Source organism: Pomacea canaliculata, linkage group LG4 (genome assembly GCF_003073045.1).
Source record: "Pomacea canaliculata isolate SZHN2017 linkage group LG4, ASM307304v1, whole genome shotgun sequence".
NCBI lineage: Eukaryota > Metazoa > Mollusca > Gastropoda > Architaenioglossa > Ampullariidae > Pomacea > Pomacea canaliculata.
The window spans coordinates 8872363-8898427 of NC_037593.1; the positions used below are offsets into that span (position 1 = coordinate 8872363).

The 26065-nt window shown below is 40.5% G+C and overlaps 1 protein-coding gene and 1 long non-coding RNA gene across 5 annotated transcripts; one reads left to right on the top strand and one right to left on the bottom strand.

Annotated features, from left to right (window-relative positions):
- Positions 1 to 62: 62 nt before the first annotated feature.
- LOC112561793 (fibroblast growth factor receptor 4-like) lies at positions 63 to 15328 on the bottom strand. 4 transcript variants are annotated; one of them, XM_025234516.1, is made up of 16 exons: positions 14855 to 15325; positions 13384 to 13516; positions 9756 to 9934; positions 9276 to 9390; positions 8872 to 9062; positions 8359 to 8491; positions 7934 to 8133; positions 7242 to 7360; positions 6909 to 7024; positions 6584 to 6703; positions 5989 to 6206; positions 5632 to 5745; positions 5162 to 5232; positions 4839 to 4976; positions 4558 to 4666; positions 63 to 3895 (listed from the first exon to the last, which is right to left on the bottom strand). In XM_025234516.1, the coding sequence occupies exons 2-16, from the start codon at positions 13514 to 13516 to the stop codon at positions 3863 to 3865; spliced, it is 1989 nt and encodes a 662-aa protein (XP_025090301.1). In that variant the 5' UTR covers positions 14855 to 15325; the 3' UTR covers positions 63 to 3862. The 4 variants fall into 4 exon arrangements, 3 of the variants coding, with proteins under 3 accessions (XP_025090301.1, XP_025090302.1, XP_025090303.1); XM_025234517.1 differs by lacking the exon at positions 14855 to 15325 and adding an exon at positions 14150 to 14775; XM_025234518.1 differs by lacking the exons at positions 13384 to 13516; positions 14855 to 15325 and adding an exon at positions 11610 to 11801.
- Positions 15329 to 15557: 229 nt separating this feature from the next.
- LOC112561795 lies at positions 15558 to 21859 on the top strand. Its single transcript, XR_003098725.1, has 3 exons — positions 15558 to 15639; positions 16053 to 16294; positions 21109 to 21859. It is a non-coding gene; the product is annotated as an uncharacterized LOC112561795 (long non-coding RNA).
- Positions 21860 to 26065: the final 4206 nt, after the last annotated feature.

Below are 26065 nucleotides of genomic sequence, written 5' to 3' on the forward strand. Positions count from 1 at the left end.
TTTCTCTTCTTGTCTCCCAATTACTAACTAAAATACCTCAAGAAACAAAGCTGCAAATGAAATACATCAAACAAATTTTTATTTCTGTTTCAGGACGGCAGTGATATTTCAATCATTAAACAAAAGGTATTAAAGCTATAATTTTTTTACAGCTTTTTAACATTAAATGAATGAAAGTATTAAACAGAAATAAAAAAACTACCCCAAACTCTCAAAAATCACTTGTTCTAAAATCAGCAGAATTCTTGATGGCTTCAACTTTTCCCCTGCTTTTAAATGTACAAGCATGCAAAGTTTTGTCTTTCAAGTTAACAGGTACCCACCATTCACTACTGGGTGGTCAGTAATCTTTTCCTATCACCTGTTGGAGCAAGCGTCTGAGGAGAGAACAAAATTCCAATTTGCAGTCAAATAACATTTCAGAGCCTCACTAATTCTCCATATATATTTTTGTTTTTATACAAAGTAAATTTTTATCAGCTTCTTAAAAGGCCTGAGGAAAAAAATACCACTGCTTACATTAATTTTAGTCTCATGGCGGTGATGGTATTAAAAAAAAACCCAAAAACAAAGCATCCCACTAAAACATGTCAATGCTCAATGCATACAAAATCTCCATGGCCAAAGAAAAAGAAATCCATTTTTTCTAATCACTCAAACATTTTGGTGATAGAAGAACACAAGTACTTGAAAAGATCAGTAAATAATTGCACAATATATTGTTTGTGAATAGAATAAACTGATGAAACATATTATCTGGGATGTAAAAGCAATTTCAATTAAACTGAATGAAAGAAGGCTTTCTGAACATGGAAGCCCAAGTCAAAAATAAAAACAACTGTTAGCATAGGAAAAAAAAACCCCAAAAAACAAGGACATTCAAGTAATATTAACTTGATACCCCTAGACTAAAATTCTCAGCACTGGCATGATAATTTTGTCTCATCAAAGTTAAATCTATTAACATATTTTCTGGGACCTGGATTTTTAAATTTCTTTTCAACAGGGCAGTTTGAAGCATTCTCAAAAAGTAGGAAATTATAAAATCAAAACATTGAGAACTTTGTATTCGCATAATGCAACATCTCACTACACAATGAACAGAACAGTATTTAGCTAATAACTTCGTTGCACATGTAACACTTTTACATCTGGATTATTTAAGATACTGGAATAGTATTTCCATGCTGAGTAGTGCATATTCTTTTTGTATGTGGGGGTAAAAAGCACTTGGATATCATTTATAGCTGCCATTTTTGTGTACATGCATAAACTATTGAACACTTGACAAGTGGTAAATTTGTTTTATGCTTTGGGTCTCAATTTTGGGTGGGGTTTAGGGTTTGGACCGAAGTTAGGGGAGGCATAGAAGTGGGGCTGGGAACATGTGAGGTAGGGTGCAGAGTTATAAGTGCAAACCATACTAACCACAGACATTGGACACTTTTTTGTAAGAGGACTGCAAATGCAATTCTTTTAAGGAATCTTTTGGTTTGTAATCAAGTACCTTGGGGAACTGGGGGCATCTTGTTTTTGTTCCCCGTTAATGGACTGACAAACACCACACAGGTGTATGTGTCTGCATATGGGTGTGTAACAGTTATTACGAAATTTAAGACTCCAGCAAACTGTATAATGTGCACACACTATACATCATTAGAAAACATTTGCATAGAAAGTTTAAAATAGGACAAAACAATATATGAAAAATACTTTTTTAAAATGAACACATCTGTTTCTGAACATTTTGAATGTACAAGAACTCAAAAACAAAAAGGATGTAGGTTCAAGCTAGATCATTTACAAAACAAAAAAAATGTACTTTACATTGAACACAGGGGTGTGGTATCAATGATAATGAGAAAGCAAGACATTGGTAGTCTTGGGTAAAAAAAAAATAAAACTATTCACACTGTTAACAGTCAAACACAATACCAAGTGTTTTGATATGTTTGGCAAATGTTTATATCTATTAAACATGCATATTGAAACTCATGTGAAACAGTTTGCTCATCGATGCCTTTGCCTGTCACAGAACATGAATAATGTGATAGGAATGGCCAACTATTTTTGTAAGATGAAGCTTCGCTAGTATATGGCACTTACAATAGGCATTCTTTCATGTAAACATGTGCTTTCTAGCACAATCCTACTTATTCGTGATGTTAGGTCCACAAATTGTTCCAAAGCAATCTTCTGCTACGAACAGTTTCTATATGAACCCAGTAATTTCCTACAGGCTTCAAAGAACAATGAAAAGTTTTTCTCCTTTTCTTAGCACTCCTTTGGCCTCTCCCAGGATCATTTTGCTTTACTGCTTAATGTTCTTTGAAGTCAAAGAACTTTAAGCTATTATACAGAAGGGATTAGTTATTTTAAAGGACAATACTGTATTAATGCAATATTTTGTTATTAATAGACAAATCACAATATGGAGGTACACACAAAAAAGAAGAGTCAAATTTAGTGGTTGAAGACTCTAGTGCCATGATGGATAGTCAAAATAACAAATAAAGTTTTGTTTTTGTAGGCACAAGATAATGAGCGAAACACAGAGGTTATGCAGTCTTTGGCAGTAGATACTTTGGTAAGCTGTCGGTGAAACAGCAGAACACTTATGGTGATGCTTATGCAGTAGAACACTTATGGTGATATAGATTACACCTGAAAACCTATAGTAATATGTTTGACAATAAAACATGTATGGAAATTTGTTTGACAATACACCAACCCAATATTTGTAGAGATCAGCAAACAACATGGGATGTTACATATATTTATACATAAGAACACCTGTGGTAATACTTTAAAAATAAGAAACTTGTTATGAAATCTTAGCATCAAATCATGTTTAAATTATAGTTAGTATAAAAATCTAAACATCTCTGGTATGCTTTTAAATAAATTTTTAAATATCGACTGTGCAGCTTAGTAGATAAATTATCAGGACAAAAGTGATGTGAATTGGTAATTAAAAAAAAAAATCACAGCACCTTGGAGAAACTTTTTATAAAATTTAAGAACACAGATGGCAACCTGTGGGCAATAAAACACCAGGGCATCAGACCTTAGAAAATCTGTGGTGGTACAGTGGTACTTTTATGAAACAGAACACTTTGTGGTAAGACTTTGTCATAATTCTTTTGAGCAATATTTTCATCTTCTGGAAAACAGTGCATCAAAGTAAGAAGACTATGCATATAACAAAGTAAATCAGAAATACATATTTTCTTATTACTACATTCCTTTGTTACTTGGGAAACCCAGCCATACAAATGCCATTACTTCACAATAAGATCACCTTATTGTACTTATCACAGTCTCCCCCAGTATTATACGCGGATTTACTGTAAAAATACAAAATGTACAGCTTTCAGGAATATAGGGTATTTTGTACAAGAACTTTTTATATACTTTAAAGAAACATGTCATCACAATTCAGTGCTTGCCGGTCATAGAATTCACTCCCCTGTTTAACCCCTATCAATCAGGTACTCTTTGACCTTGCTTAAACAGATACATCTCCAAACTCCTTTCTTGTTTTCAACAGATTGACTTAAGTTTCTGTTCTGGTCATCAATTTCTTGAATAACAATAATCCTTCCATTCAGAACTGCCAAAATCCTAATTTGAAAGTATAAACTTATGAAAGAACCACAACTCACTAGTAGTTTAGTTAAATGGCTTACGTGTTACAAAAATGAATTAGAGAACTTCAGATTATCTAACTTATCTGCTGCGTTTACTCTTTTACGTTGCTACTTTTTAGTTAAAGTGTTATGTGGTGTGCCGGGCTACAAGTTTCTAGCAGGTTTACTGCAGTTGCAGATCCATCCGATTTGCTTGAGTTAAGTTGCAGAATTCAGACGGCAATTTGACTCATGTCAACATAAGCCTGCAAAAGAAGGAAATTGGCAGTGATAAATCAAAATGACCAATGTCTTAAGTTAAATAATCTACACATTTTAACAGAAAAATGCATAAGTGTATATTACATCCCATGCACCTCTTTATTTATAGATGCATATATCATTGCCTTCATTCAGTCTCCACAATAGCAAGTTACAAGAGATTTTTATCAACAAAAAATAATTGTGGAATCATTATTCCAAAAAGTTACAATTCTACCAGAAGATAAAAGATAGATATCTAAAAACATCTGAGCAACTGACGGAAAAGTTGTCATGCTCCTAAAGCTGTAATTGTGAAGGGAGGTTAAGTAGATGCTCTGAGGTCTTTGGGGAAATCAATAAATATTCAGTGATGTTCTGAACCATGGATATTGCTTTATGCTACTTAAGGATGCAATCTAACAGTTAACATTCTTTTGTGATCTACTTATATTGTGTCAGTAGAAGTGAGAGAAACATGGCTGTTAAATTACTCTCATTTCAACTTGCACCTCTTTATCATTCTTAAATAAAAAAGCTGTTCAATTATAAATAATCTTTTCATCTCTAATTTTTATGTATGTGAAATTAATCATGTTCGTCCCATTATTGATTGATATTTTGCAGAAAAAAAAACCCAGTGTAAAAGTAATGTCTGATAACTCGCCTCATCACTCAGAGAACACATAAGCTGCCTGTCCAGCTGCAATACCAGCTGAGAAAAGTCAGGGCGTTCGTTAGGTTGCTTGTCCCAGCATCTCACCATTATGGCATATCTGCATCACATTGTAGTTACATGAAAGAATATTTTACAAAACAAGGCAAACAGAGCAGCAATTTTCTTGGTGTAAATATTTATGGAAAGATCTCAGCACACACTAAAAGTATCCAAAACTTATTACACCATTATTTTTTTATTTAAAATTTTAATGCAAAATTGAAACATACATGTTTTCTGTTGCCAGTTCTGGGCAAGGCATTCGATAACCTTCTGTTATTTTGCTATACAGCTCTTCATGTGGGATAGTTGGGTATGGCATACCACCCAAGGAGAAGATCTCCCAAAGCAACACTCCAAAGGACCACCTGTAAATAAATAAAAATCAGTTGCAAGGGAAAGTAGGAAGCTACTGTAACTATTACCTGTCTGTCAAGGACTTTCAAATGCTAAAAAGTTGGTCTAACAAAGATGGTGGATTAAAGGTTAACAACTCTTAGACATCAGTGATTTTATGAACTTGCTATATTTGTGAACTACAACTCGTACTTACACATCACTCTTCATGGTGAATCGCATATCAAACAATGCTTCTGGAGCCATCCATTTTACAGGCAATCGGCCCTGAAAAGTTTAAAAAAATATTAGAGCCATAATAAATATTTAGCTCTGAGTTTATTTTTAAAACGCAGTACATTTTAGGTAAACTCACTGTATACATCTTTCAAGCATGTCACCAATTCAACTGCAAGCTTCCTCTATCTATCCAGTGATTGCTCAGGGAGGATAAAAGGCAACAGAAGAGGTTATACTCTAGACTGAGATAACCTAGACTGGTTTACAATTACTGGTCATTACTCCTACTGCCACTAGGTTATAAGATTTTTAAATAGCACTATGTGTATACAGTGGTGTCATTTACTTCACACTTGGTCTAACCACACTGGTCTCTGTTTATGTAAATTTGATAATTCTGTTGTATTGATTTATATTTGCTCCTTTGACTGTTCACCTTTCACTTACACTTGATCTTTTCTTGTAGTATTCACCATTTCTGGTAAGTCCAAAGTCAGCAATTTTCAAAATAAAGTCCTCGGTAACCAAAATATTGCGAGCCGCCAGATCCCGATGGATACACTAATGAGGAAAAAAGACCATATGCAATAAGAAACAATCTCAGCATGCATCTTGGCATTAAAGCAGTTAACACCTTGTTGATAAATAAATATAGAGACTTATAAGATTTTGTTCAGGATTATAACTAGAGCCTTTAATTAGGCAATAAGAGGTGAAAGCTTGTAATATGTTTTCCATAAATGTTTTTTCTGAACCAAAAGTTCTGGTTTTATGATGATCAAACAAAAAAATCAGAAATTTTACCTTTTTTGATGACAAAAATTCCATGCCACGAGACACCTGGAAGGCAAACGATATGAGATTCTTGCGACTGATCACTTGACCCCCAGGCGTCTTTGTGAACCAAGCAGGATCATCAGGAGAAACATATCTGCCATAGCCATTGATGCCATCCCTGCAGGTTTCTAGAAAGTCTCGCAAGTTGCCATTTTTAGCATATTCCACGATCAGCAACAATGGGCCTGTAAGCATGACACTCTGCAGTGTGACAAAGTATTCTACACTCATCCACATTAAGATTTTCCATGTGAACATAAATTCTACACACAATGTGACACATGGATCTAATCATGAACTTGTATTAATGGACTTCTTGCAGACAATTTTTTTCAATTAACTACTAGAATGAGGCTGGTCCGTACAAAGCTTCCGATTTAGTCACATTCATGCTTTAAGCTTGCCAAGACTTACAGCAGAGAACTTCACAAGAAGCTAAGCGCTGTATATTTGTTTACCACCTATATATATATACCACTGTATACCACCTATACTTGTCTGTAATCTCATGCACATTTGGCACATTGTATTTCTTTTTGCAAAGGAAAAGAATTCTACTTGCCATTGCGTGTACTGCAGCCCAAGAAATTTACAATGTTGATATGGCTGCCCATCTTTTTGACCTGTTTCATCACCTCAAGCTCTTGGATAAAGTCCATCTGCTCAGTTCGGGATGCACTGTCTGCATGCAAACAATAAATGAAGATTGCGATTACAACTTTGAAACAACTTAACACTCATTCTAACTTGCTCTGGGCGACTTCTAAGGCAAACTTAGTAAGATCTCATATACATACCTATCTTTAGATAAAACTATTTCTGATAAAATGATTCTTATTTTTGTAATAGATTCAAATGTTCAACTTTCTATATTTTTGTTTACTTACCTTTGAGCATTTTCACTGCTACAGTGCTGGCTTTTGGTACTTTACCAATGCCGTAAGCTGTAGCCTGCTTCACTACACCAAATGCACCTTCTCCAACTGTACCCAGGAAAGTAAGCCTGGAAAAAATAGTGCAAAATCTGAAACTGCATCAGAGTTCTAAAATTAATCACACTTCTTTTGTAGTATAATTTTTGCTTAAGTGCACAGACTGTAAGGAATGTTGAATTGCATAGAAGTAAGGAAATTAATCCTTTTATATAACCATCTACCACTGTTTGGATAATGTCCCATTCTCTCTCAATCGTTTAAGTACACATTTGCATGTTTTGTTACCTATTCCGAGGGAACTCCCATTCTGCGTCAAAGGGCACATAAACAGGAGGAGGTGGTGGAGGATAAGCTGTACAGCCGCGGCGAGGCTTTGGCATCAATGGCCGAGAAACAACAGGCTCCTAATTAAAACAAAACAACACAGAACAATATTATGCTAAAGCCTGTACAATGATCAGGTTAAACTGCACAACAATTTGCAAAAACAGGATCTTCTACAAAAGTATCACTATATCACGCTAACATTTTCTTTAAAAAGTATGTTATTGAAGATTAGATCAAATAGTACCAAATGATCTGATTTATGATAAATAAATAAATTTCAAGATTGCCACATGACAGTTACATCATAGCCAGACATACAATCACTTCATTAACATAACTATTTTTTGATGACTGATGATCTAGCCGCAACATTGACTAATAATAAATAATAATAATTAAAGTATTTATATATTTCCCATTCTTGCTGTAGTAATTCATAGCATCATCATAAAATAACTTATGAAAACACACACAATATGTCAGCAGAAAATGGTCAGATTTTAAGAGACATACCCAAGGTAGTTAGAAACTGCCTAAAATACTGTTCCTTTTATGTACAAGACCTAAAAACCTTCAGGTCTGGTGATCTTAAACTGTATGGCTAAATTTGGTCTCAAAACTGTGCCAGAAAGTCACGAAAGCCTGCACACCTTTGTGTGGGAGACTTGATACTTGATGGCCTGCTGCTTGTGTTTGTACCTGAAGATGACCACTGCCACAGTCACAACAATGATCAGAACCAAAGCACCTGCAATAAGACCTATAATCAAAAGGAAAGGGCTGTTGCCAAATCTGTTTTGGTGAGCACTGCCTTCACGAGGTACGCCAGACTTCAATATGTCATCCTGATCTGAAGAATAAAATAAAATATATTAACAAAGTGGCCTTCATAGAACATTAGAGTATATGTATGCATGCTATGGCTGTTGTCTCTTAACAGTGATATGGAAATATAAAAGTTGTGACAAATAAGACTCTGCACAGGGTTCTTTGCTTTAATATATATTTGTTAAACATATTTAAATTATACTTTAAAAAAAATTTTATGGAATAAATACATGTCTCTTTGACTCACCTAACACATGGAGGTAAGCACTTTCATGATGGTAGCCAAGTGAATTTCTGGCAGAGCAGGTATACCAGCCTTCATGACTCTTTGTCACATTTTCCAGGAAAAGCTCGGATGGCTGCTTAGGAGAGTTTTCTGTCTGTATAGATGTTAAGAAATATGTAAACTTATTTCTCTCCTTACACTCTTACCCCTAGTAAATTTGCAAATATGCCATTCTGTTAAAAATATTCTTAAACATTCACAGACTTGAATCTGCAGTTTCAGGCCTAGAAGTTATCTGCTTACTTTATCTCAATTGAGCAAAGCTAATAAACTGGTAAATGCAAACACCTCTAACCCTAATAAATATGCCATATTGCCATCTCAAAGTCATAGATCTCCTTAGTTTTCAATAAGTCTAATCACCACTTTGACTTGAAGTTAAAAAAGATTGAACTATAAGCTAATATCTTTTTTCCTTTAAATATGCAACCTATTTTCACCACCTGTGTCAAAATGTTCAACAGACTGACTTGCCTTAAGTATGGAAATATATGGAGTTCCAGTCTCATTTTCGTAGGAATTGTTGATGAGATGATGCTGTATCCACTGATATGTAATGCTTCCAGACTTGTTGTGGCTTTCACATATGAAATGGGCTTTCTCCCCAACCTTCACTGTTGTGTTTTTGGGACCATTTGTGATGAAAGGAACATGTGATGGTTTTCCTAGACAAATTTATTTGCCTGAATATGCATTATGAACAAATAAGACACTCTAAGAAATTCTAAGAAGAATTTTACGTTGCAAAACTAAATTAAAATTGACCTTGTACCGCATAAAATCCCTGTGGCATAAAACTTTATAAGTTTATTTTGAGGTTTTTGAAACAAAATTTTAAACAAAACAGCCCCACAAAAATAACAAAAAATTGTTCTCACCTTTGGTAACAACAACCTGGTAAGTCCAGGAAAGTTGAGTATTTAGTCCAACAACATGACAGGTGTAGTTACCACTGTCTCTCTCAGACAAGTAATCGATTCTTAGTTCCATGTCCTAATAGAGAGACAGAAATAAAATGTCAACACCTACAACTCTGCTGCATTTCTTGTGAAAAATGAATACCCATAACTAGCACAAAGTAGAGTGAAAATTAGGTGGATTAACATTCTTTTATGATAGAATATTAAGCCTTAATCACAATGAGAAGAATATGGCATAAAAAATAACTACCTTTAAAATAAATTTTATCAGTCACTATTAATTATTGAGAATTCAGTAATGAGACACATACACTGAGAACAAATGAAGAATTCAAGAGAGACTAAGGAACAAAGATAAGGGAAGAGCAGACATAAAGGGATGAGAAAGAATAAAAGGATAATTTGAGTGAAAGAGGAAAGAAAGAAGTGATCATTTGCCTTTATTTTAAATTGTGGCAACTTGGGAATGCTTTTTCCATCCTTGAACCAGCTGATCTCTTTGACAGCATCCTTATTTGAAGTGTGTACATCGCATGGAAGTATTATAGTCGAGTGTTCTGACACACTCACAGTTTTTTTCATGTTGCTGCTGGCCCATGTGAAGTCCGGTCTAGATTCTGCACACAGAAAAGAGTTAGAAATGGAAAGGCTTGTACCCTAATGGGAATTTAAGTATCAGAGTACATGTTTCCCTAGCTTTTATGTCAATACAAAGTATAGCAGCCACTCATGAGAAGATGAGAGCATGAAGATGAGATTCATTTTAACTGTTACTACCAAACAAAAAATTAAATAGATTGTAAAATATTTTACTCATCCATATGAACAAGCATTACCCATCCTTTACAATTACTATCTGGGATAAATAAAATGTTATCTGAAATTTAATAGAAACGTGCTGATTAAACCAGAATTGCCCTTCCTTTTAGCTTCCCCACCCAACGAAAAAAAGAGCAAAACAAAGAATGAGATCAGTGACAATGCTTATTATCACTTTTAAATAAAGCAGGGGAAAAAAAAGAGTAGTAAGGTTGCACCGAACTCATACAAACTTAATATAGCACTTGCATGGAATGTTTGTTTTAAATGTATGCACAAAGGTTGGTGGCCTAGCTATAAATTTTCTCTGAGTTCTCTCTCCCTCTTTCACAACACAAACGCATAAAAAGCCACATATGTAAACCTACCTTACCAGACATGCAAGCACACATGAATGCATACACACACACAAATATTGTTTTCCTTGCAATCATCTGGAAAGTCACAGTGTAACTTCTTTCCTATGGTCCTTGTTTCATGTAGTCGCTGAACAAACTTTCTGATGCTTCTTCAACATCATACTGAGGCAAAAAGCTCAAGACAAGTATGGACCTTTGTGAACAGGCACAGTGAGATTTCTGTCCTGTCTGGCCACCAGTTCATCATTTCTTCCTTATTTCCTCTTTCAGACATTACCAACCACAGCTAGGTAGATGTAAGTATACATCAGAATCTTACGTTCTTTACATGCATAACTGTAAATCACTCAATAGTCTGTTGTGTCCTACACACAAAGAAATATACCATGCACATTAAAATGCCAGTTCTGAGTTTTATCTACTAATCTTATCTCAGATTCATCATAATATAGAATGCATTTTGATATTCATCCAGGGAAGCAATATGGGGGAAAATAAAAGAAGAAATGGATAATCAGTAAAACAGCAATTTGCTGATACAGGTTCTCTCAAGGCTTGTGGGAGGGGTGACGTCTAACAAAAAGGGCAGGCAAGTAACTACTGCTCCCTGGAGCCTGGCCCACCTGTGAACAAACACCAGTTGACCAAGGAGCCCAGGTCAGGTATGTGGAGACTCCAAGCCTGTTTACCCTAGAGCTGTGCAAAAGGCAAGCACACAATGGCTTTCCCTGTCATTCTATCTCCGTGTGATATTTTCCTCCTTGACTACACACAGGCTGCTTCATGTGCTGATCACTAAAAGATGCTTCAGCATTGTGACTATGCCCATGGTCACATCCAAATACCTTACCCCTTGTCTTAGCAACGTAAAAAATATTACCATTTTACAAAATAAATTGTAAAGAGTGTACGTGTTCTTATGGGGGGAGGGGGCGGGTAAATGGCTAAGGGGTGTGGAAACCAAGATTAAAGGGGGCCATATCCAACCTTTATGCCCTCAAACAAGATCTGAATAAAAGATCTAGGGCAAGCGATTTACTACTGGGGTATTGAACCGCTGTTATCGGACATTTACATCTTTTCATCGCTACCGTCAGGACTTACTACTCCTTACCCATAATCGGTCATTAATGTACCATGTTCATAACCCCCGCTGACAGGGCGAGCTGCCAACAAAGACATCAACCATCCATTTACGTTTCCGTGACTTTCAAAGGCAAGAGTTCAGTTCAAATTTTCTCTCCGTTGACCAACGAACCTCGAACTTTGCTGGAAGGCGGAAGCCTCCACCCGCTCCCACCCTCTCTCGTACTCATTGATCAAAGCGCCTCTCTCCCCTCCACGCAAGGCACGTACAGAAGGCACGCAGACAGGTCACTTGGAGTGCGCGCTTGAATGAAAACCGTTTGTGTCAGCAGGCTAGACACCCTTACCTGTCCCACCCCACCCCAAACCTCCGTGGCCGACGCGGAAAAGCCCGGACGTCTCAAATGACAGGTCAGCCGAGATCGTCACAGGGATTTGAACAAGAGTGGGTTCCACCTGCGGATTCACTGAACTGTGACTTTCATTATTTTTAAATACTTATTGTGTTACCTAAGCAAACCTCGTCAGACATCTCAAAATTTATATTCATTACTTTGGAATGGGCCGATGCAAGGCCATGCACGCGCAGGTCAAAAGATCACCGAGGAAGAAGAGTCGACAGGTAGCGGATCTGTCAGCCTTCTCGCCTTGCACAGGAAACGGACGATGTAAAAACCGCTGTCGCCCATTCACGAATTAAAAAAAAAAAATTAAATCTTTGTATGACCGTTTTATTGCGCTGTAAGCCTATGAACGACTGCGCGAGAAAGACTAGCGGGGCTTTATGATTCGCAGATCAGTGTCTCGAGAAGTCAACGGTCCCAGAAGGGATCTTGTCACGGGGAGCTGGAGTTACGGGACGAGGATTAGCCTAAAGGCCTCGCTACTGTCACACAATAGCCAGTTCGTACCGACACCACGGACGCCTTCGGGTCGACGTGACCCCAGTGCTCACCCCTACCCCCGCCGTTCCATCACTTCGTTACACATCTTCCTCTCCCCTTCTTCCCCTACTCCATTCCACCCTCAACCGCTTCGCTCGTATTCACCGAATGTGTACACCGTAAAATCCTTCCACCCGTTTCCCCGTACACGCAGCCCCCGACGTCAGCTGTAGCAACAGCAGCGTCGTCCGGTTTGTAAGTCTACTGTCATCATTCAAATGCTGGGAATCGTTAACCCACTGAGGAGGAACACCTAACAAAGAGACGGGTTTAGTTCCCACCACCTCTACACCGCCCAACTTTTTCAAGTCCTTTCTGTTTACTTATTTAAAGCACACGCGATATTCGTCTTCCGCGGTACTAGTTTCAATAAGCGGAGTCCAAAACCAGTCTGATTACATCAAGTTTGGGAGGTATCATATTAACCCCCTTCAGCTTGTGGAAGTTTCACAGCAGTGTAGTTACAGCATTCCTTCAGGACAAATGCACAGAGCTTTCTGAACAGTGTTACAGTTGGTCTGTATTACCTTGGATGTTATTCCATCCATCACTATAACTTATAGTTGAATGTTGCTATTATAACAAAAAAGCAAACAAGCTATATGGGAATGCACACCTACACCCAGACAACCAACCATGCACATCAGAAACATGCCAATGCATCAGACAAAGACCACTGAAAATGAAATTCATGCTGCATGCTAAACACAATACTATTTACACCCCATGCAACAACAACAACAACAACAACAACAACAACAACAACAACAACAACAACAACAAGAAGTTAATGATAAGCATACATTCATCAAACCAGGAAAGCAGGATCAAATTCGTGTTATTCAGATATCCACTCACCAGCATTTTTTGGTGTTGCCTTTAACCATCTCCTGTATCTTCCTCTTAAGTCGGACAATTGGCCTGACTCAGCAAGCACATACTGATACACCAACAGAACAGACAGTACTTTGCAAGCAAGCATCATCTGCATCTGCAAAGAAAATATAATTATCTGCATCTTGTGATTAAACTGTTCATTGTATTATATCTGGCTACAGAACTCTATAATTTAAGTCTCTAAACCCCCAAAATTATAATCTTATCATTTATACCTGGTACAGAAAATGAGTACAAATGATGACAAACACTTTGAGAAGTATTCTACAAAATATATTATATCAATTAATCTTAAAAATCTGCAATGTTTTTCAAATATTTGAAAATATCTATAACAATGGATCATGTAGTAGCCAATCGTGCTTGTGAGCCAAATCTCTTACACAGGAAGTACTTCAGATTTGTTGTTTTGAAGGCCTCCCAGATGGTATCTTTGACACAATAGCATGTGTCACAATTCTGTCTACTAATATCACACTGAGTGGGTCAGATGTGTGATGTGGTAGCCTGCATGGGATATGTGAAGCCTTAACTTCAACTTTTAAAACTTTTAGCAACACTTGTGTGCACAACCTCTAACCAGCAAGCGACTACTATGTTGGGGTGTATAGAATGAATCAATGATGCACTAAAAAAAAAAAAAATAAAAAAAAAATAAACTTCCCACGTTCACACTCCACGTGAGCACATTTGTCGTCCATTAAACTTCATAAAGTGCACAACCTACCAGGGGTCCATGACATCGGCAGCCCTTGCTTCGGGAATGCGTTCCGCGTAAATGACTTTTTTTTTTTTTTAATGAAAGATCTGAATAGAGGCACTCAGGTTGTCCTTTGTTACATACAGTCAAAGATTGTCGTAATCGACTTAATATGCGATTTCACTTTAAATACAAATGTGTGAGTGCGTGTGTCCACATGGTAGAATAGTTTCTTTAGCCAGATGGCGCTTAAATTATTTGAACTTTTTTTTCAAAATGTTAAAGTATCATGAAAGATATTTTTAGTTAAAAAAATAAAAGTATTTCATCAAAATTATTTGCCATCTCGGTGGAATTTTTCCATACAACTCAATCACAACATGTTCAGTTAGGTGGAGGTTAATGTGCTATGACGTTTTCCCTTCGTCGTGTGACATTGTTACCAACATGGTCGTAAATATGGAATATCAGTCTTAACAATGTTCTACCCTTACTCCTTTTTTTTTCTTTTCTCCTTCGCACTCCACTGCACAGATTAATCTCGTTCACGCTGAAGAGGTTCAACGACATTCGCCGTGCACTCCACATTACGACAGGCTCGCTAGCAGACGACAAAGATAACAAGAGTTGGAACAGGGAGGTGAGAATCGAAGCGCGTAAATTTTATAGGCTCGCCCCCTTTCTACAATAAATACACTGTAATTGGCCTTACTTAGCTCTCTAGCTGCTCACCTTGACGAATTCAGTTTTTCTCACGCTGCACGTTGTCACAAGACCTTTGAGATCAACTTTTCAGCAAATTTCGTCCAGTCCAGCAATGTCGTTTCAAGCATAGACGCTCGGTGTTTATGTCTTCGTACCGCGGTGTTGGCCACCCGAGAGCTGTACAAACTGATGAACACTGTTGTCACACATCCGTTCGGCCTTCTGTCAACAGTTGCACGCGCCCTCCCAACGGGGCGGTCACCAGCGTTGTTATCGCGAAACTTTCGCACCAACTTCTTGGACGTGAGGAGGTGGCCCGGATTTTAAGCCAGTGTCAGCACGGTCTTCAAAGTTAACATCTCGTCGCGGTAAATACTTGCGAAAATGAACAGTCAAAGTAAATCAGCTTCAACGCGTTCACTGTTTAAGCAGGCTGTTCACAAAGCAGTGGATTTTTGCGAAATGGTCGAGAACTCGCCAACGGCTCGTTGAGGACTGACGCGGTGTTTGGGTCGCAGGCTGTTTAAATGTCCCCCACACTCGGCAGGACGCGACGGCATGTCTGAATCGATTGGGTGCGAAGCCCAACGCTCCTCCTGCGGCCTGATACCCTGATCTAGCCTTGCAAGCACAGAGGGGTCGTCGAAGCAGCTCAGACGAGAGCGATCTGAAGGCTCAGAATGTGAGGCAAGACAACTATATAGGCTAGACTCAAAAGTTACAGGTGTTACTGCTTGTCACTTAAAAAAAAAATGTTTGACTGGAAATGTTTATGTTTGCAGAGAGGCCAAAGAGAACGAGGAGAGAAATTGGTGGGTATTGGGGGGAGGGGTATTCAGTCAGCCATCGATTTTTTTCGAAAATTTCTTAAATGGAATGCATTATTGAAGTATTATGATGAAATGTAATTGCTGTTTATCCTTCCAAAATTTTCATTAGCATGTCAGTGGTGTAGGAACGGTGGGAGGGGGGAGGGAGAGGGACAGCCACCCCCTCAAAAATAGAAACTGAAAGAATGTGAATGTCGTTCACTATCAGCATGATGTTTGTCCCTCTAAAGCCGAGCATCTGATACCACTGCATGAAAGATTAAAACAAATTCCTATTTTGCCCCTAACGTCTGCTTCTTTTTATATTTAGTCTAACACACAGAGAGATTTATCACGAAATTTAAAGCTTCACGAAGTAACCTTCAGCGTGCACTGATATAAAACATCAATTGTAGGTTCACGGAGAGTGCTTCTCTCTTTTCGTAACGGTGCTTGTCAAGGGAGAGCAGTCGAGGTGTCCAACAACCAGCACAAGGGGAAGTTGGAGCACGTGCCTAAACACCTTGTCTAGTGACAGAAATATGAGGGCGACCGCAGTGGCCAATAAATCTGGAGTCATGTGACCAACAGTCCAAAAGACATCAGCACCTGAAGTCAAAGGCATTGATAGAACGTCCATTCAGCCATATGAGAGAAGGTATCAATCCCCATTTTCTTTGTAAGGATCCGAGTGCTTCCTTACCAGGACTGACGAGAGTTGACATATGAAGCGGGGTACTACAAGCTTTATCCTTTAATATCATTTTTCCTCATTTGTTAACCACTCAGGTGTAAACAACTCTATGTTCATGTAGATGGCAATGCATTTTTTTTCTAATGTTTGCAGTCTATATTACCTTACTGAATGTAATGTAGATATTGACAATCGAATTGTAAGCATATTATTATATACTGGGCCCTGTTCCCTACAATATCCTTCTGCAGCAATCAGGTGAATGAAGGGTTAAGAGAAAGTTTTACTAACAGCCCTGCCTTCAGTCCTCGGCGATGCTTAAAAGTTTATCTCATCAGTTGCATCATCAGACTTTAAGAATTAGTTTTGTTTCGAAATCCAAGAATTTGTTTTGAGGTTGGGAGTAGTGATAATTTTGCTCGCCATACTGACACAGTCATTTTATTAGACCATCTTAACCTATCATAATTATCGTTATAGAACTTTGTGAAATAGATGAGAGTGTTTACGTGTATCTAAATAGTGTTTACTAAAAGTCAACGGTACGCCAGTCACAAGAAGGGCAGGTAACGCTGAGAAAACGCTTGTGAAGAGTTATCGTTGGTATCAGATAGTGTACCAGATAGTTTGTGGTGTAGTCCCGTAGTGGAGGTGCGTACTCGTGTTTATTTCTTCTGCCACCGTTTGGAGTGCCCTCCAGCGGGTGGGTGTTGTTATTCGGGTACATAGAAAGCTTGCTCTTTATCGGGCCAGCGAGTGGGTCGCTTTTCTTATCAGGGCCCCGAAACCTTCTAGAAAGACGGAGGGCGAGTTTTCATTGTAGTCCATGTACTTAAAACGTAGTGCAAAGATGTTTTCACTAGTTCCCCTCCAAACAAACACACATGCACGCACGCAGGCACTCTCAAATCGATGACAACTTCTACAGACCATTACACTCAGACCGTGGTCTCCAGTTGTCCACATTAGCATTTAACCCATTGTATACTGATGAATCACGTAGACCCAAACTAACCCGACAACGGCGTGACTAAAGCCAGTTTTAAACGTGGAATTGGTGTTGTCAGGCTATGCACTTTCGATACTGGATTTAAGTGGGTTGAAGTTTGGTACCATTCAAAAGAGGAATAAACGAAACACAGAAAAGTGAAAATACTTCACAGTTCATGTGGTTTCTCGCTCATCGTTTTCATACAGTAAACTGTGAACATGTCGGTCATCTCAGCGCAGAAATTCGTCTTATAGCCACGGTAGCCGAAACAGTTTCCTGTAGCGACGATGAGGCGCTTTTGTCTCGAGATGAAACACACGCAATAGTGTGATCTCGCGAATTCTTCAAGAAGTAGATATTTTTCCCTTCGGTTATTAGCGGAGCGAAATAATGACCCCACCATTCGAATGGCTCCCTGCGCTAGGACACTACTCCGACCCCCTCACTACCATCAAATAAACCGATATGTTTTTTACTCTGCGTACCTTTAGGGGGGGTACAACAAATTAACGCCCACTGATGCATTGTGTCAAGTGTATTGCTTTCATTTATTACTATAGCAGTGGTATTATTGCTCTGATCAGCCATGTGCAGGGCTATAACACAGCACGTGGTGTGAACGGTGTGTACGGGGGCCATGCGATATGATATCTGTGAACAGCACATGTTAGTGGTGTCTTCAGCACCCTCCAGGACTGGCATTAACTACCACTCCGGTCAAAGCTCCAGCAGTCATTATCGCTGTGACTAACACGATAGTCAAGATGTGACTAACACCGATGTTAGTGCCGTGCACAGTACATTAATTCGTAGAGGTTTAAACCACCACTAGAGGATGTGTCGATCAATGTTGTGACGCACATCCAAGATATAAACTAGAGTAAACTCTATTCTCCTACCCGGGCTCGCGAAATCAAACCTTTCTGTACTCAAAGCTACTTTTTACATCCACCTTCCCCCTTCTCTAAAGCTTCAGTTCTCTGGACTCAGATTTCTGTCTTGCCTCGCTGCGCGTTTTCAAACCAACCTCTCAGAGTCTCTTCTCGCTTATTGGATGTCTACATCTTCAGATGGCCCGATATCCTACACTTACTGTCGCGGTTATAAAGACTCTGATTTCTAACGGCCTGTCAGGAAGGCATCCACTACTTCTAGCGGACAAAAAAACAAAACACACACAAAAACTGGACTATCGCACACTATTATACCGTTCTCCCGTTTCGCCTGGTGGTTTTCAAAAGGTGGCTGAAAGGTATTTTTCTTCACCTGAACGGTGTGCTGCCTGGCCAACGTCCTTTTCATCTTTTAGGCTGTCGGTCTTGTTTACGCGTCTCTGGGGGGCTGGGAGGGACCTTAGAATATTTTCTCTTGTGTCAGATGCCGTTAAGCGTCACGACACAAACGGATTTCTATGAAGAAGGAAAAAAAAGTGTGTGGATGGGAGCAATGGGGAGTGGAGACCGACTAACGGGAATTCACTCATGCATGCAAGGGGTGGCATCTTACAAGAGAGACTGAACTGTTCACGTGGAGGGCGGGTGGCTGCACGAGGGCGTTGTGTGGGTTGAAATATGGTGCTAGCAAAGCTAGGGGAAGGTGGCGATTTTTGCACGAATTTCTGGGTACATTACAATGACCTTGTTTGGTTTTTATTATCCCCGTTGCCTGCGTATCTGCTTGTCAACATCTTTAATAGGTCTACAAGAGTAATCACTAGGTTGAGCTCAGTCTACAGGATAAGTGCAAAGTTGATGTAAAGACACGGAAACACAAAAGAGTGACCGACAAAGTGTAATGCTGGAAGACTGCAAGACAGTCTTGTACACTATCAAAGCCAGTCTGCCCAACCTCACTGCACATTATTTACATACAGCCTACAGTCTAAAGTCCCTTTGACTCCAGAATATGATTATGGCTTATTCTTTTCTATTGTCCCCATGACAACAAACCATGATGCCCCAGATACCCTACCTCGCTTCGCCCTGCTCGTCCCTCCTGTCCACCGGACCGTAGACAATGTACAGTTAATGTACTGGTTCGATAACCGAGTGCGGGGATATAAGATAAACAGTCCCCTAACAAACAAAATAAACTTATCCCGAGCAAAGTGCGATCACATCACTACCCAAATACTGAAAGGTTATGTGACTACCTTTACCATATCGTTATGTAAAGAGATGCGAGAAGAACATACATGGAGGCTGACTGGTCTGAGGGTGTTCAGTTGATGTACGATGCTTGCTATCAGCATGGCTCAGGCACAAACAGCGCAGAACTCCGATCAAATTAAAGAATACAAAATAAAAATAAAAAATTGTTATAGATTTTAAGAGTGCAATAAACATTTTGTATATTTAAAAATATGCAGTTAAGACGATCAATACAGAGGCATGCAGTAATATGCGTAATGATATCGTCTGCTATTGTTGTTCACTTTCTTCGTTATTGTATTCGATAACCATGTGCAGGGCTATAACACAGGAGAGGAGATAAACACAGGAGAGGAGATAAACAACCCCCCTCCTCCCTATTGGTATGATATTTTTTTCTGTTACGCTGTTACATAATGTTTGTGAACAAATATTGACAGCAATGGTATGTATTACCCACATAAAATGCCGTCAGCCTCGTTCTCACCCGACACCGAGGATCTCGTTTTGAATTTCAAAATCGAACAGCGCATATGGCAAGTCCCCTGCTGAGTGTTCTGCACCCAGGGTACCCGAGACTTATCAAACAAACGCCTGCCACACCTCTGCACTCCGAAAGGGAGTTGTCGTCTGCTACTCAGTAGAGTTGTTAAGACTTATTAATGGTTTTATAAGCATTTAAGATGTGAGATCTTGGCACCTGATGTTTACACCATATGCGATGGTTATTTAGTAAATCAGCCTCGTGGTAAAGTAGCTTAAATATTTAAAGCAAAAATTCAAAATTTGAAGAATGTGTATTGCTTTCGCAACCATAACAAGTAGAACAATCGTGTCGAACCCTCAGAAGCAGGAGAGCCTCTGCACTCGCTAACCTGACACCCGGTGCAGAGATATTTTGCGCTTTTGGCCATAGGTGGATTCCGGGCCCTCCGCAGCAGATGATAACCTTGGTTCCTCCTGTCATCAAAAATAAGCTTAAAATCTGACATTCGTTGTTTTTTCCCCATTCAAAGTCAGTTGGTTTTTTTTCTGACCTAGCGCTAATGCCGGGCATGCTCAGTGGACACATCTCTCTTCAAGGATTAGAAACTTAGTTCTCTACTTGCACCAGAAGCTGGCATGGTCAGTAACATTCTCGGTGATACTGCAACATTGTGCATGGTATATAATAACTTGCACAGGACGATGCAATATTCTCCCCAGTTAAATGCACACATTCATGCACCTGCATTCTAGAGCACAGTGCTTGTGCACTATAGGTGACTGCCAAGTTGGCGTCAGTAGAAGCGGTCCTTTTGATTCTCCCCCTCCCTCACTTCCTCCCACCGCCACCACTACCGGCCATGCTAGCACTGCTCATTACACCTGCAACTTCAAGACCCGCCACTACCATCCATAAGCATCATCGTCGTGCATGCTGCAGCTGTGGTAGAGGTTGTGGTGGAGGAGACTAAACTCACGTTTTACTATTACTATAGGCTTCTCACTGCTACCACTATATGCTCCCCCTCCAGTAGCACATATCACAGCACTCTACTATAGCTGTCATCCCCTCCCACCACTCAAAATGTCGGTCTACTGTCGCTTGCTGCAACTGCTATTTTGGGAACCACTCGTATACCGTTATGTTTCAGGGTCGCCGGCACTACTACTACAACCACCACCATCATAGGGGCACCACGGCCGGGTGTTTACCCTTCCTGCCAAACCCACGCGGCCACGCTGGCGTGGGCCACGTGACACACTGGCATCCATGCGACAGTGCGAGCTACACCCGGACACAGGACTAGCAGGTTCCCACGCTACCCGGATCCCTATGCCCCTGCCCTTTTCCCCTCCACCCCCTACTCCTACCCTCTACCCCGACATTCCTGTGGCAGCGATACCCCACCTGTCCGATTACAACAGTTCACCGTTACGCACGTTTACGATGCCAACACGATCGACTAGCTCGCGAACCTGACTGCTCCACCCCGTCCCCACCCCAGCCCACACCACAATCCTACCTCTTTATCCTCCTTGGGACCTCCCGGTTATACAGTTATAACTCACCGTTATAAGGTGCTGCTTGCGAAATCTTCAGGGACCAAAACAAAATTCCTTTCTCCCCCCACCCTCCACTTCTCTGTCCCCCTCGATCACGCGAGAAGCACGTGTCTAACGGGACCCGATGGTAGGGTTTCATGACCACCCCTTCCCACCCCACCGACACACTTCCACTCCTCCCTTCTCCCCTAACTCAAAAACAAAGCAAAACACAAAAACAAACAAAATTGTTTTGCCCTCTCTCTCGCAAACGCCTTTAGGTAAAAGTGACCCTCGTTGTATTCCACGCTGACTCATCCTATTCATTGTGTATGTGCACGCGCGTGCGAGCTTATAAGATAAATAAATACGGAGGAGGTAAATGTTACTACTTGAATATTGTGTCGTGCATGCATATCCAGAAAATTGTGTGCGTGTGCGTGCACGTGAGTAGTTACGTGTGTTGCGACAGTCACAACTACATTTAAAATCGTCACACACGCATTCCTCAGAGCTAACTGCGAATCGTAAATCGTGTGCGCCGTCGTCTATTTAAATTTCTTTTGGCTGACACGAGACAGTCGATATGTTTGTGGGTTACTAAAGTAAGACACTTGTGACTGTTGAACACACACACAATCGAGAGAGAATCAGAAGATCGGAGACAATATAAAATGAGAGGTCAGAAAATTGCAACAGGGGTCACAAGAACATATGACGTATGAATAAAGCTGCTGCAGGGAATGACGCAAACAAATGACGTCAAAAAGCTGCAGCAGGGAATGACGTACACAAATGACCGCAGCAACAAGTTAGCCGAGACTAGATGACATCCCCATACCAACCGTGCACCGAGACCGAGTCGATGACTGTCAGGTAACGGTAAAGGTGGAGCAGACGAACGCCGACTACATCAAGAGGCGAGAAGCGGGTCAAGCACTTTCCCGGGGGGAAGCTACCCTTCCCCTCCATATCTGAGTGTCCGAACGAGCGTCGCTGGTGTTATCGTGCTTGTGTGTCGCTGGATGTGTCAGCCAGTTATCTCGCTTGTGCGTGCTAATCTGTACGTTCGCTCGTCGCTGTCGGCGGGTTATCTCCCTTTGTCGGAATCGACCAGCAGTTATCTCGCTTGTGTGGACTCCCGGCTCAACGGGTAGGGCGACGGATATATTCGATACGACTTTTTTTTTTTCTCTCTCTCTCTTTTTTAAGTGGAGACGCTGTTGTCAACATGCGTAGAAGTTTACAAATGCAGGTTGGATTTCTATTGTCGGCAATTCCTGTTCAGGTGTTTGTTTGGGAAAACAGTTCCTTATAGATGGGATGAGTATACTAGAACTCGTTCACCCCCTTGCCACACTCAACACACGTGTGCGTGGGTTCGTGCGCAGTGTGTGCGCGCGTGTGTGTGTGTGTGCACTCGAGTGTGAGCACGCGAATAAGTGAGCGAAGAAGTAGCCACCGACAAAACGGGCTTCGTGTGCGTGTGTGAAGAAGTAGCGATGAACAAAGCAGTCCTGATTAATCATACGTCCGGATGCATGTACACAGTCGTAGATCATAGAAAACGGGAGTGTCTGAAAGGGCAGCTTTGACGTCCGTCCATCCTTGGATGTGCGAGGCTTTGTCAAATCTTCTTTCAGGTTTCTGTCTGTATGACGGTAGTTTCCAGCATATATAGACCTGACCGACAGCTTTAGTACGGATCAGCTGGTACGTCCCCTTGTCAACCTCCAGGAGTCTATATTTAGGGTGTGCGCAACGGAAATTTGTTAGTGCTGTGAACAAAAATAAGTCAGAGTGCAGAGCAGTCCGGTGCAAACAGCTTGAGGTAAATACGGAGGGAAACATGTTTTCAATTCACTTCCTCTCCTCCTTCCAGGTTCCCTTTTTTACTCCCTTGTATGCTTGTTCCTCAAGTTGTACACCTGCGTATTTTTATTCCTAAAAACAGATTATGCTCACTTCTATCACTGTATGCTTGTTTTAAAAACACAAGAAAGGTGCATTTTGTCACTTATGTAACTTAAATTTGTCCTTAGTAACAAACAGTCGCGTCTACTTGTATATAATTGTAAGCTTGTTAATTGGGAATGGAAGGGGAAAAGCGTGCAAATACAAAAATCAGTAATTTCGGTTGTCAACGTCCTTTATTCATACCACCACTGGCTGCCCCACTACCACTAAGCTGCTGCTGCCACATCATCACCTCTGCTGCAGCTAACGACTACAGCTACCACCGTCGCTGCTACTGCCACCAGCACCACGTACGTATACCTTCTCCACCCTACTAATGTTGAGGCCCAAAATCCACAAACATTCAACTCCCTACTTAGAGCAGCATGTCATGTTACCCATGCAAACTCTTCTTCTGCAATATCACTATTTTTCCTTCCCCAATATTTAGCGAATTCTTATCCAATTGTTGAGTCTAGTGACGTATGCAAGTTTTTTTTTCTTTCCAGCCTTTCAAATCCCAGGTGTCGTGTGTAATTTGCCATGTGGAACGGTAACCTCATTACAAGCCCATCACACCTCACCCATCCACCCCTAGCTTTAAATTACCCCATCACCCCCCACTCCCTCCCTGCGAAATGTTCAGGGTGTCCAGTTTTTTACACTGCCATAAATACACCGCACGCACAGTACTCTTTAACTCTCTTCTCGCACAGCCCCTCCGCACCCCACTCTCAGCTCCCATTACCAACCATTATGAGCGGCTGGCGTATCTGGGAAACCCAACCGAAAAAATAAAAAAATGAAGACTTCCTTGCCGACGACGCCAAGCAGTGCCGACCGTTTTGAATTTCAAAAACTAACGTTAGTTTCCTCCTCGGACCCGTTAGCGAGAGCTTTGCACCCATGCAGTTCTCCTCCTTCATTCCCACACCCTATCCCCCACCCTACTGACGATAGAGAATGTGTTCACACTGACATACTACCCATGCTGCCATGATTTCAAACCGACTGCAAGCACGCATTAGGGTAAGGTGCATGGGTCGTCAAAGCAACCGAGTCAGTCACACGGAGCGGGTGGCGGTAGGAGAAGAGGAAATGGTTTAATGTTAATAATAATAATGAACACTTATATAAATCTTTTCCAGCGATTTTTTTTTTCAAAGCGCTTTACAGAATTTTCAGTCATATATATGTAAGCACGAATGCGCTGCTTTAGGATGGGGTAGGTGTCCTGGTAGCCGGGTGGTTTAGCGCTTGTCACCCATGCAACTCCTGTGCTCGGATTTCAGACATACTTGCTGGATGTGTCACCGTTGAGGGTTACCTCGAGCAGTCTGGAGTTTGTTTGTTAGGTTTTTTTTTTTCATTCCACACTCCCATTCTCTTTGTCATTCCGTCCGTCAGTAGTAGTAATAGTAGATCATAGCAAAACCAGACTCTACTGTATCGATAGTAACAGAAGGTGCTATATCAATAACAACAGAAAATGTCGAAAAGGCTACCACAGCAACTGAAGACGAACACTCGCAGAAGTATCAGTACTATGAGGTGGTGGCTGCTACTTAAGTATGCCAGTGAGGGTATCATATTTATTGTTATTGCTAGGTATAAGTAGCGGCGGTAGCATAGAAGCATCAATCCCTGCTTGTGCGAAGATGGCGGTAGCAGAAGTAATAACAGCCAGTGATGGTAATTACGTAAGTAGGTCAAACCGATCATCTGTAATCAGATCCTTTCTTGTTTGTTTCTTTCTTCTGTTTCCTTCCTCCAAAAGCTTTAATAAAGTAAGAAATAAATCAATATGGTATAACTTTTGAGATAAATAGTCGACATTAGTGTGATTACTGTGACCTATAATATAAGGTATCTCAGGCACTAATGAAACGATGACAATTTTTGTTTCAGACTTAGTTGCTTGATAAGACAGAGACCCCCCTACTCCCCTCTCCCAAAAAGAGCTGTGCTAAACATTACTCAGAATAGCCTCATCCAAAAAAAAACCCCAAGTGGGCGGTGCAACATGGCGTCTGACAGTAAAACCGCATCACACCAACATTGCGACAGCGACTCGTCACGTGACTTGACGGCGGTACCAGGTAACAGGTATTCAGTTGCATGCATCCACGTCGCTGTGGCGACAACACCACTGGTACCAAAAATTCGGGTGCGGCAGCGGAGACCTGAGTGCGTTGCTGCAGGAGAAGCCACACACAGGAACACCGTGTTCTTTGTTGTTCACGAGCAGCTAGGAGCATCGTGATTAGGGACAGTTAAACACAGCTGACACATAGCAGCAGAAAATTAGCTTACAGACACAACTGCTTACACTCATAACTGTTGAATGGTGTGCTAGCAAGATTGTGTCAACCGATGTACCCGCTTCTTTACAAACACACATACGCAAAATCGCATATACGACCGCGTGCACGTATGCACACGCATTCACGCACACACAGTAGTAGCAACACTATGCGAATCATTAACAACAAAAACAGCATAAGCACACACACACACACACAAAGACTGCCATGTCAAGATGGTGTGACTATGAAATATTCGCTATATGAAAGTGTTGACACTTGGGTGATTTTGCTTCCAGTTTACGGA